A 13,199-nucleotide genomic window follows, 5' to 3' on the forward strand; every position below is an offset into this window, starting at 1 on the left:
GCAATACCTTCAGTGCTGGCGTAGACAGTGCTCTGGTATAGAGGACCTTGATCTCTTCTTGAGTCTCTCTACAGTTTTTAAAGAACTGGAGCAATGGACGAATCTGCAGAGCATCTTCGAATGCAAGTTCTTTAGGAAGCCTTCTCACCATCTTGTTAAAACCTATCAGCTGCTCTTCACCAATGGGATCCATCAGATGTCTAGGTGGAATTGGATAGGGAACCTTAGGAACATAGACTCGGACTGGTGGAGTTTCAGCAGGTTCGCTAGGAGCAATCACTTCAGAGCTAGCAGACTGCTCTGTGTTCTCTTCTGCGACTAGAATAGTCTCAGCAAACGGCTGCTCTACTGCATTACAGTGCTCAGTCCTTGGATTTTTATCAGTTCTTCCAGGGAGCGTCTCTTGTTGCCTCTTGACACTCTCAGCTGTTTGAGCAAGCTGAACATCGATCTTTCTCATATGGATCGCAAGATTGTCATACTTTTATTCAGCTCAGTGAACATGTTGCCCATCCTGGTGTCAATTTCTGTGGTTACCTGATTCAACACCTTGGCCTGAACCTGCTGACCCTGCAACAGCTGTTGCATCATCATACCCAGACTTTGCAGCTCATCTGGTTGACTGTTCTCGTTAGCTGGAACAGCTTGCTGATTGCTCTGCGGTTGTCGCTTGTTCTGGTTCTGAATATGTCCGGCCGTAGCTTGCTCCATGCTGAAGACGTGCCCTTGGTTGTTTTTCAGTAGCTGATCAACCTTGGCAGTCAGCTCATCTATTTTCTGGGTGTCAGAACTGTTCCCTTTCATGGAGCAATCACTCTCCTCTTTCTTATTAGCTGAGCTAGCAGCCATGTTCTCAATCAGCTTAAACGCTCCATCAGTGGTTTGAGTCATGAAGTCTCCATTACTCGCAGAGTTCAAAGCACCTTGGTATTTCCAGTCCACTCCATCATAGAAAATGTCCAGGAGGTAATCATCATCAAATCCATGGTGAGGACATTCTCTGCGATAGTCATTGAAGCGCTCCCATGTGTCGCAGAAAGGCTCATCAGTGAGCTGTCTGAAGGAGGTGATCTTGTTCCTCAATGCAGCTGTTCTCGCCTTAGAGTAGAAATGGCTGAGGAACGCTGATCGGACCTGTTCCCATGAAGTGAGAGAGCCGGTAGGGGGAGAGTTCAACCACCGTGCAACTTTTCCATCAAGAGAGAATGGGAATAACATGCACGTGTTGTAGTCTGGTGGAACACCATTCACGCGAGTGAAACTACAGACTTTTTCGAAGCTCTCAATATGCTCCATTGGAATTTCTGTAGAAAGACCAGAGAACACCTTTCTCTGTACTAGACCAATCAAAGCAGGCTTGATCTCGAAGTCCTGCCTGGTGCAGAGTGGAGGAACAATGGCAGAGCGCGTAGTAGGGATGTTATGCGGAAGGTTTCTCTGCCCGATTGGAACAGTCTGCGCCTGTTGTTCCTGCTGCGCGAGAGCAGCCTGTTCAGCAGCATCCTGCTGAGCTTGGATGGTCTGCTGCATTTGTTGCATCTGCTGCTCCATGAGTGCCATAGCCGCAGCGAGATCATCCTGATTGGCGTGATCACCCATAGTGGTGTCAGTTTGCCTTGGTTGTTGACGGTTCTGACGTTCTAATCTCACTAGTTCTTCGTTGGTGAGCTGATGCAATGGTCCTTGTGCGTTGCTCCGAGTATGTCTACTGGTCATGCACCTGGATCATTAGCTGTGACAAAGAAACAGAGGCGAGTTAGATATCTTAGACTTAAAATGAAACTGAAAAGTAGAGGTAAAAAAAAATCTGGTCCCCGGCAACGGCGCCAAAACTTGATACACTAAATATGAATCTTTGCTACTGCCAAGTTAACAGTTGTGATTATAGTACTTTAGATTCAATCCAGGGGACCAGTCTACACTTTACTCTTATAAATTTCAATATCAAGCTAAGAAGAAAATGGTTTTCAATTCAATTGGTGACGCGGAAAACAAGTAAACTAGAGTTTGATTCAATTTAACAAGAAGCTAGCCTAGGGTATTTCATTGGGTGTTGAGCGAGAGCCAAACAATTATTCAAGCGCGATGCAGTGCTTTCTAGAACTCGGATCACTCAGCTGGAACACCCCACTGTCGTGGTGGTGATCTCTTTGCTGGTCGATCCCATCATCTAACTGTCGTTGAGATGAGAAACGACTGCAAGCCTTAGAGATCAGGTCCGATCAGTTCACTTACTACCCTAATATCTACTTTCGCTGATTAGGGATACTAAGCTCATTCAATACATGTCAAGCTATCTCCTAAGCGGTTAGCTAGGCGATAAACTTAGGATCTAACATCAAGTGATCAGATTAATGGAAGCCTTAAGAATAGTATGGATGAAGAATAATCAAGAATAGCTTATCTATGTTTAGCTCATATTTCAACACCCTAAAAACCCTAGGCGAGCTAGATCACTACTCAATCATGATGCAAGCAATCAAAGACATAGATCCTGAATGAAACTGCATAATAAAAGAGATAGAAAGAGGGTTCAGGATAATCTTCTCTATGGTGAGAGAGATGGAGCCTTCTCCCTTTACAATCCAAAAGCACAAAAGTCTCCAATGGTTTTCTTCTGTCTAGAATAGCGTAGTATGGTAAAGAGAAACAGAAAATATGATATATCAAAGCCACAGGCGGCTGGGAGAGGAAATAAGGATAATTAGGGAAAATCCCGTAATGATTGTAGTTTCCTTAAAAATCTCTGTCGCTGGAACACTCACTCGGAACAGTCATCAAGACTGTTCTGCGTGAAAACCACCAAATTGCATTGTTTTCTGCCTCTTTTGTTCCAGCTGATCCATCTCCCATCCAATGCAACTCCAGACCTGTAATGACTCCAAAGGACTAGAAAGACTCGATAAAGATTTGAAAACCAATTTAAAAGCATATATACAAGATGTATAAAACACCATATATCAGTAATCCTATTTTTTTCCTCTCAATATCGTGGCCATCGTTGTCTGGACATACGAAAATTGTAGGCTAAGTGAATTAAATTATGAACTTGTTACAAGTTACCTTATAACTTGTTTTGTTGTTGATGACCAAGAAGTTCTTAATCTTAAATTTGCCTTGTAAAGCCTATAGCTGGTATGAATGCATGTATTATTGTTGTTGCATGTAAAATTCGTGTCAAAACATAACATATTTTCATGAACATATAGATTAGTAAATGACTAAATAAACTTCCTTATGCCTTTTGATCAATAAGAAGCAACTCAAACCCATAATAAACAACTCTTTTTGATGTTATTTATGATATGGGCGGGTTAAACAATGAACCCATAAGTAAACTCCCAAAAATAACCACTCTGCAAAACCCATGATAAACAACTTCTTATTAAAACTCTGCTCGAGGTCGTGGAATACCAAGGAAGAAGCAGAAGCAACCATAGTTTAGATTTCTCTTTTTTTTTCACTATCTATCACTTTCTCAAAGTAAGCAGAAGCAACCATAGTTTAGACTCTCTTGGAAACTTAGACAATTATTTATAGTCACGCAATACTTTATAGATAAGAAATTAGAAAGTTTCTTATTTTATACATCAGTCAAAAAAGTTTTAATTCTTTTTTGTTATTTTAACTATTTTAACATTAAAATATAGTAATATACCTAAGAAGACATATTTTTTTTGTTAATATTACTATTTTCTATTGAATTTCCATTTTACTTTAATAGTTAGCATTTTTTAGTAAGTTATGAAAAGTTAATATCTATTTTGTTAGTTTAGTATATTTATGTAATATTAATTTCGTTTTTATTTTTAATATTAACATTTCTAATTTGATATTGGTTTCTATTTTATTTCGAAATAAACAATTTTTGGAAATATTAACATTTTTAAAAATAATAAATTAAAACAAATGATTTGACTATAATACGATTGGTCGTTTAAAATCTTAAGAAGACAATATTTTTTTGTTTACATTTATTATACCTAAGAAGACAATATTTTTTTGTTAATATTACGATTTTACTTTTGATTTTCTATTTTACTATAACAATTAACATTTTTAAGCAAGTTGTAAGATGTTAATATTTATTTTATTAGTTTAAGTTATAATTTTGGAAATATTAACATTTTTTAAAGATGATAAATTAAAAATCTGATTTGTCAAAATAAGTGAAAAATCTTCATAATCGATTGTTGTATTTTCGCTCTCGGTGGCTTATAGCCTCAAATATTAGTCTCTTTCAAATCTATGCCTAAATAAAAAATTCGTCACGACATTTTTCTTCATTCGATTTTTTTCTAAAATCGAATGAAGAAAAAAAACACGGGTCCTTGTAATCCCGCATGGTCTGTTTCGCTCCATCTCGAAAAAGTCCAGTCCTACAACAACGTGTCCCTCGACGCCTACTAATTTGTGGGTCTAGAAATTCCCGGCCCACATGTTTTATGGGCCAGGTCCAACATTGCCACCTCTACATGCCACATAGATAAATGAACAATTGGTATCTATTATTAGGCACAACGTTCATGTTTTCTTTATTGGTCGACTGATTTCAATTGTTACAAAATGTCACAAAATTTTAAACTTTGAATGTACAAAAAGCAAACAACTCGTAAACTGTTGAGATGAAAAAAGAAATTATTCAAGCCTGTAAAACAATCTGGATGTTCTGATTCCTTTTAGATCATTTTTTATTCCAAAAACAAATCTATCAGACTATCAAAAACAATTTGGAAGTAAATAATGAGATTAAGCTCGGGTTAAAACAGGGTTTCTTAATACAACAACAAGGACAACCCGCAAGTCACTATGAGCCAACAGGCTTCCCGTTCAGTTTAGGGAAAGGATCTTGCTTGCTTAGAACTACCACTTTGCTCTTGTGTGCCAAATAACCTTTAACAAGGTTTTTGTAAATCAAGATCGTCATTATACATTCCACCTGCAACCAATAGTATCAGAACTGTGAGTTTTATAACATTTCTATGCAAAGTAATCAAAAGCAACGAATGAGATGGAAACGTAGAAGAAACCTCATCGAGATCCATGTCTATCTCAAGCCATCTAAGTGCTTTAGCAATCACTTCAAGTTTCAGTTGGTGAGCTCTTGCCGGATCACTTAGCTTCTGGATGATATAACTGAAACATTAATTAAAAAAAAAGAGTTATGAAACTGTGAAACTGAAGTAATCTGAGAGTGTTTTGTAACTACTACTTACATTTTCTTCATGAGTCTCTGGTAGACTTGGAGCTCCAGCTTTTCCAAGACAAGGTACACACCAGACCTCAAGAACCTGATTAATGTTAAAGTTGTTCAGTGATCTAATAATCAAAACTAAACAATTTTTTTATGCGATAGACTAACAAGGGCATCTCCACTCTCATTTAACCTTTAGCTCTATAACTAACCAGTCATTGCTGAGCTGTCAACACAGCTACAATACACTAGAAGCCACCTACGCTAATCACAATGCTCGTACACTACTAGTCTAAGACAAGGACCTAACATTAGGATGTAGATAAGTACAGAAAGATGTCAACGGAAAGACATACCTATCTTCGTGTTCTTGAAGAGCATGCCGAAGAAGCCTGAGATCACCCTTTCTCAGAGCTTGCACAACATTCATGTACTGGACACATAGAAAAGTTTGATTAAGAGAGATAAGTTTGACATAGAACTGAGGAGTATTTTTGAAAACAAAAAGAATGGTTGTTACCTCATGAAGATTATACTTTTGTAAGAGCTCATCTTTTGGTATGATTCCTAAAGAAAGTTTCACTGGTATTAAATACTTCAATATCATCCTGAATATAAGCCAATTATCCTCATTAAGCAATGAAACGCATGACGTTAATCACTAATTAGAGAGCAAAACCACAAACATACCTTATATTCCGTTCTCTTTTGGGGTTGCAATGTTGTAAGGCATATGATAGCTTTGTATCAGCCTGCAAGATTCAAACAAGAACATGTCCTCATCAATAACACTTCAACTAATAACTACAAAATGAACGTTTTATTAGTCACTCACAGCAGGAAAATTCTCGTTGAAGACTTCTAATCTTCCGGTATAATACATGTATGTAACCTGCAGAGTTTTCGAATAAAAAGAGAAGATAAGATAAATGTATAACCAAATCAGGAGGCCAGAAACTAAAACTGATTGCAGAGAACTTGCACAAGACCTTATCTCTTCTTGGAAACTCCTCATAGTCAAATATCCGAGCAGTCTCAATACTTCTTATCACACTTCGACAAAGATTGACAGTTCCAAGCTGAAATAGAGAAACAAGGGACACATTTTTAGTAAATGGCTGATCATATTACAAGTGAATGTTAACCATTTATCATGAGTTTCACCTTGAAGTAGGTCTTGAACAATTGGCAAGTCACATATAATGCTCCAACTCGTTTTGGACCTTTACCGTACAGTTTAAAAAAAAAAAAACTAAATAAGGATCCTCAAAAGAAGAAACTCAACACAAAAGTAAAAGAGTAACAAAGACTAAGGAAGCTTACAGCAAGAACTCCAAAGACTTTCATGAGAAGAGATCCTGCTGCTTTCAATTTCTCAGGCGATTTTCCATTAGAGGTCAACTCTTTATCAGCCTGCATTGCCATTGTAAACCTTCAGGAGATGTGAAACTAAACTAATCTAAGATTTTGGATGAGTGATATAAAAGTGAAAGACTACCTTTTCAGCAAGAATTCGGATTTCATAGCAAACAACATAGAGAGCTTCCAATGCCCAAGCAGATTCCCAATTACGAAACTCCTGAACAAAAGCGCTGCACATATATAGAATCCCAATATCAGACATTGCGAACACACAAAAAGAGAGAGAAGCTTATCTATTCTTCTCATGAATGCAGCAGAGAGGGAACAAGAAAACTTTACTTGGCAAACTTTTCAAAAGCTAGGTATGCTTCGACTAGATTCCCAAAGCGGTAACTTTGTAGAGAACGAAACAAGTGAGCTAGGATCTCGCCGTATTCAGAGAACTTATCAGATTGTCTTATCAAAATGCTAGCATCCTGCAGCATTCAAAAATAGTACATTCTCAGAAATCTTGCAAATTAAGGAAGATTCAATCCTGTCCAGTAGACACATGATGAACTCAATTTTATCAGACGGTTTCATACCCTAATCCAAAATTTATACTCATTAAACTCACACACATACAACAAGTTCACCACAAACGGTTTTAAGCCTTAATCCAAAAACTTATACTCACTAAAACCAATACACATACATAGTGTTTCATACAACAAGTTTACCAAAGACAGTTTCAAGCTCTAGATTCAAATCGGCAAGCAAGAGGACCCAATTGGAGGATAACACTGTGGATATCCTCGATTGAAATTGAACCTAAAAGCTACAAACTTTACCTAACAGAAAGATCAAGCTTCTACCCCCAGGTACTTACTCATACTCTTTCGAGCCCTAAATTCAAGATTCATACTTATTGGGACTCTAATTAGATCATATCGTAAGCATCGTGGATTGAAACTGAACCTAAAAGCCACAAACTTTACCCACATATCATGGCTCTTATCGCAAGTTTGACAATACGGGTCTCGATTAAACAGAGAAATTTAAGCAAATCAGAGCACCTGGAAGACGTTGAGTGCGTCGGCGAGTGAGAGAAGAGACGGGGAATTGGAAGAGAAAGAGAGGAGGCGACAAAGCATAGGAGAGTCTTGATACGAAACGGCGCCGCAGAAGCGGTTTAGGTACTCAGTGATTCGCCGGTGAGCTTCACCCATGCTAACATACGCCATTCTCACCTTCGTCTGCTTCTCGGCGTCGTCCTTCTTATTTATTCCCCGAGAGAGAAGAAAAAGGAAAATTGACAAATTACAGAGACACGAAAACGGCGACGTATAATAGGTAGACATCGTGGAAAAAGAACCGGTTCGGTTTAGATTGGTTTTATAAGAATGCAAGACCGGTTCGATGACAAGAATCAAAATCGACTCGTATTTTAAAACATAACCGTTAGTAGGAGAAACGAATGTTGTCAAACGCAATAATAATACGAAAAGGAAAAACATTTTCTCCCAAATCTCTCCGTAACCTAGTTTCGTATTTTCTCTCTTCTTGACTTTCGAGAACTCTATCAATCGACGCTTCCACAATTTGCTGAAACAGCAAATCCCTTCGATTTTTCTTAATGATTCGCATAAAATCTCTGATCGCAATTTTGTTTCTAATCGTTTGTAATTGATGTTGATCAGAGTTTCCTTTTCTCTCGTTCGCCTGAAGCGGATCTAGCTGGTTAGGGCTTCTCGCTCGCCCCGTCGAGGTACGTCTCTGTCTATGTTAGGGCTTCTAAGTTTCGTATAAATCCTTCTTATGTCGCGATTGTTGCTTTAGCGTTTCCAAAATTGTTCAAATCCAGTGAAACTGAACCATGTATGATCTCTCTCTCTCTCTGTCGTTTCGTGTAACTCATGTACCAAACGCTGTCGTTTTTTCTGTTTTGATCGTATCTAGTTATCATCTTTGCGGCACTGCTTACTGTTGTTACCTTCTTTTGTACATTTGATTTGTATCTTGTTCTTTTGCAGTTCTATAACAGAAACAGAGAATAAAAGGCTTCATTCAAGAAGAAGAGACTTTGAACAAGATTCAAGTGATTATGATGAGACGAAAATGAAGGAGTTAGAGCAGATCAGCGTGACAACATATAACATCACCTCAAACGCAATGATGACAAGTATATATATTTCTAATCCCTTAGTGCATTTTAATACCATTACGTGGGAGTCTTATAACAGAAATGTTCCTGAAGATTTTAGCTTTTTTGCAGTGATCTTTGTTGGCCTTGACTCCGCGCTTCACACCGTCTCTCTAAGGTAAATTCTCTGCATGTCCTTAGACTTTCTCGTTTTGTTTTGAAGCGCTTTTATCCCGGTTTTTTTTTTGAGATTTTTGAAATCAGGATTCCGTTTTGAACTGTTTTTTATTTGACTCCGATTTTCCTCTTTTTTAACAGGACTTTTAAAGCTTTTTGTTTTCTTGTGGTTTTATCAAACCCAAGAGATTAGGCAGACGTTCTTGTAATGTTCCACCAAATCTTGTTTGGGAACATTGTTTTGGTTTTGTTTTGTTTTTGTTTTTCAAACCCCAAAAAAGATCATAGATAGACACTAATCTTATAGTGTTCTGTCAGATTCTTGTTTGGGAACATTGTCCCTTGCTGCCTCTAAAAGAAACTTATGCCATCCCCTATAGCAAGATTGTTAAATGGACCGGGAATATGGGTTGGTGGTGCATGTATAAAGTAGGGCGTTAGGGGATGGCAAATAAGAGCATGCCGCTCAGTCTTAAGACAAAAGACTATAACTGAAAACAGATTCCTTACCCACGGCTTACACATGTCTTGACAAAGACAAAGATTTATTACCCACGGCTTACAAGTCTTAAAGACTTTTCTGTTTTCAGTTATTTGAATGGTACAGTTTGAGAAAGTCTTAAGACAAGGACTATAACTGAAAACAGATTCTTTACCCACGGCTTACAAAGATTTAGTACCCACGGCTTGAGAGAATTTGTTTTCAGTTATTTGAATGGTTATGGTTTGAGAAAGTCTTAAGACAAGGACTATAACTGAAAACAGATTCATTACCCACGGCTTACTAATGTCTGGACAAAGACAAAGAAAATGTAGGAGGTTTAAGACTTGTTGGATTGGAAATAACGACCAACAACCCAGAAAAAAGCCATTAGTGGATGGAAAATAAGACCAACGGCTTAAGAAGATCTCAAGACAGAGACTACTAATTGAAAGCAGATTCCTGATTTCACTACTCATGGCTTACAAAAGACAGATCGGTAAAAAGACATGTTGGATGGGAAAATAATATGAAAGACAATGTCAATGGGGCAGTTCTAAGCCTTGCTGGATGGAAATTAACGACCAGCTGCGTAGAAAAATTTGTTTGGGGATGGCAAATAAAACCAAACGGCTTATAAGTCTCAAGGCAAAAAAAAAAAGACTGTGATTTACTACCCACGGCTTTGTCCAAATCTGTTTTCAGTTATTCCAATGGAATGGAGTTAATGACCACAGTTTGAGAATGTCTTAAAGACAGAGACTAAGAACTGAAAACAGATTCCTTACTTTACCACCCACGGCTTATAAGTCTTAAAGACAAAAGACTTTTATGAGAATCTGTTTTCAGTTATTTGAATGGTACTGTTTGAGAAAGTCTTAAGACAAGGACTATAACTGAAAACAGATTCCTTACCCACGGCTTACAAAGATTTAGTACCCACGGCTTGAGAGAATCTGTTTTCAGTTATTTGAATGGTTATGGTTTGAGAAAGTCTTAAGACAAGGACTCTAACTGAAAACAGATTCCTTACCCACGGCTTACAAAGATTTAGTACCCACGGCTTGAGAGAATCTGTTTTCAGTTATTTGAATGGTTATGGTTTGAGAAAGTCTTAAGACAAAGATTATAACTGAAAATAGATTCCTTACCCGCGGCTTACAAATGTCTTGACAAAGACAAAGAAAATGCAAGAGGTTAAGACTTGTTGGATTGGAAATAAGACCACACGGCTTACAAGTCTTAAAGACAAAAGACTTTTATGAGATTCTGTTTTCAGTTATTTGAATGGTACTGTTTGAGAAAGTCTTAAGACAAGGACTATAACTGAAAACAGATTCCTTACCCACGGCTTACAAAGATTTATTACCCACGGCTTACAGTTGTCTTGATAAAGAAAAAGAAAATGTGGGGTTTTGGAAATAAGACCACACGGCTTACAAGTCTTAAAGACAAAAGACTTTTATGAGATTCTGTTTTCAGTTATTTGAATGGTACTGTTTGAGAAAGTCTGAAGACAAAGACTATAACTGAAAACAGATTCCTTACCCACGGCTTACAAAGATTTATTACCCACGGCTTACAGTTGTCTTGATAAAGAAAAAGACAACGTGGGGTTTCTAAGACTTGTTGGAGTGGAAATAACGACCAACAGCCCAGAAAAAAAAAGTCATTAGTGGATGAAAAATAAGACCACACGGCTTACAAGTCTTAAAGACAAAAGACTTTTACGAGAATCTGTTTTCTGTTACTTGAATGGTACAGTTTGAAGAAGTCTTAAGACAAGGACTATAACTGAAAACAGATTTCTTACCCACGACTTACAAAGATTTAGTACCCACGGCTTGAGATAATCTGTTTTCAGTTATTTGAATGGTTACGGTTTGAGAAAGTCTAAAGACAGAATATAACTGAAAACAGATTTCTTACCTACGGCTTACAAATGTCTTGACAAAGACAGAGAAAATTTAGGAGGTTTAAGACTTGTTGGATTGGAAATAACGACCAACAGCCTAGAAAATGTCATTAATGGATGGAAAATAAGACCACACGGTTTAGAAGTCTTAAGACAAAAGACTTTAGTACCCACGGCTTTCAAAATTCTGTTTTTGATCTATGGATGGATGGAGTAACGACCTACGGTTTAAGAAAGTCTTAAGACAAAGGCTACAAATTGAAAGCAGATTCCTTACTTCACTACTCATGGCTTACAAGAAAAGAATTGTTGGATGGAAATATATTGCAATAGGGCAGGCAGTTATTAGACTTGTGTCCATCCGTAGAAGAAACAAGGTGGGCATACTACGTAACTAAAGACTAATTATTTTTATTTCCTCAGGTATGTACTTCAGAAGGCGTTCATATTGTTTGGGAGATTCTGAAGAGATTTGAAGTGTAGAAGACTTCTGTGACAGGTATCTTCTTTTCAAACATCTTTGTAACTAGTTTAGTCTCATATAGTTTACAACTTGCTTGACTCTAGAAACTATATGGGTTATCACTAAACCCCTTTGTTGAACATTCTGAAATTGGGCAAATGACATTCATGTAGTTGTATAACTAATTTTGGCTGTCATATGAGCTTCCTTACATTTCGCAATCTGCATTCATTTGGTTGTTGTATGCACTTTGCATCATGTGGTTTACACTTCTCCATTCTACGTTTTACAACACATTCTGCATTTTGCACCATTTTCTTACAATTTTACTTCAGCATTGAGCGTCCTACATTTTGCATTATGCATCATTTCCTTACACTTACAGGTTCTTCATTTTACTAAACATTCTGCAGCATGCATCTTCATTTGGTTGTTGTATGCACTTTGTTTACACTTACTGCATTCTACATTTTACAATACATTATGGCATTTTGCATCATTTTTCTTGCAATTTTACAATATACTTCAGCATTGAGCGTCCTACATTATGCATCATTTTACACTTATGGGTTCTTCATTTTACAATATGTTCTGAAGTATGCATCTTCCTTGCAATTTTGTAGTTAAATTTGGATGTCTGAGCACTTGCGACATTCCGCAACGACATATTACAATACGTTCTGAAGTATGCATCTTCCTTGCAGTTTTGTAGTTAAATCTATTGACCGTTTTGAAAATTGTTTTGGTATCGTACTAAAATATATGTCTTTGGTCTATTAGCCATACATAGTTGATGGGCCGTGGAAATCTATTGAATCATGGTGTATTCATTTAAAATGTGCAATAGATGTTTTCGCGGTTTCTCTTTGATACTTTTGTTTTAATAATATTTTTATGATTGATGTCAAAAAAAACAGGAAATGAATATTATTTGAACTCTTTTTTTGCTCTCCTTTGTATATGTGCTTTAATTTTCACTGTTATTTATTTAGGCTAAATGTTAAATTTCTATTATTTTTGGTTCTAGAAACCGTATTTTTGGTACTTCAGTACATATTCTGAATTATTGTTTAAAGGTAAATTCAGCTATATCCTTTAATATATATATATATATATATATATTGTATTTGTATTGTCTGTTTCTTAATCCATATGTAACATTTCAGGAAGATGGTATTTATTATTATTTGACTATTTGTTAGTTTAATACGGACAATTTGATTTTAGATAATATTTTCTTGATAGTAATTTTTATGTATTTTGTAACTTTTTTAAATGGCAGAATTAGAATATGTCACTTAAATGTGCAATAGATGTTTCTCGGTTTTCCTATGATACTTTGTTTTAATAATATTTTTATGATTGATGTCAAAAATCAGGAAAATAATATTATTTGAACTCTAATGTTGCTCTCCTTTGTATATGTGCTTTAGTTTTCTATGTTATGTATTTTTGTAACTTTTTTAAATGGTAGAATTAGAATAT

At 36.6% G+C, this 13,199-nt stretch overlaps 1 protein-coding gene, 1 long non-coding RNA gene and 1 other non-coding gene across 3 annotated transcripts; 2 read left to right on the top strand and 1 right to left on the bottom strand.

Moving 5' to 3' along the window:
* The first annotated feature begins 979 nt into the window (after positions 1–979).
* LOC125588132 lies at positions 980–1,086 on the top strand. The gene has a single exon (XR_007324526.1). It is a non-coding gene; the product is annotated as a small nucleolar RNA R71 (small nucleolar RNA).
* A 3,513-nt stretch (positions 1,087–4,599) lies between these two features.
* Positions 4,600–7,858, bottom strand: LOC106416659 (enhanced ethylene response protein 5). Its single transcript, XM_013857580.3, has 13 exons — positions 7,612–7,858; positions 6,896–7,032; positions 6,693–6,786; positions 6,519–6,607; positions 6,359–6,425; positions 6,184–6,273; positions 6,030–6,086; positions 5,885–5,946; positions 5,715–5,802; positions 5,551–5,627; positions 5,217–5,291; positions 5,031–5,136; positions 4,600–4,939 (listed from the first exon to the last, which is right to left on the bottom strand). Exons 1-13 carry the CDS (start codon positions 7,777–7,779, stop codon positions 4,808–4,810), a joined length of 1,242 nt encoding a protein of 413 aa, XP_013713034.1. The 5' UTR covers positions 7,780–7,858; the 3' UTR covers positions 4,600–4,807.
* Positions 7,859–8,031: 173 nt separating this feature from the next.
* LOC106416784 lies at positions 8,032–12,666 on the top strand. The gene is made up of 4 exons (XR_007323435.1): positions 8,032–8,303; positions 8,569–8,717; positions 8,811–11,750; positions 12,338–12,666. It is a non-coding gene; the product is annotated as an uncharacterized LOC106416784 (long non-coding RNA).
* The last annotated feature ends 533 nt before the right edge of the window (positions 12,667–13,199 follow it).

Source organism: Brassica napus, chromosome C5, assembly GCF_020379485.1.
Source record: "Brassica napus cultivar Da-Ae chromosome C5, Da-Ae, whole genome shotgun sequence".
Taxonomy (NCBI): Eukaryota; Viridiplantae; Streptophyta; class Magnoliopsida; order Brassicales; family Brassicaceae; genus Brassica; species Brassica napus.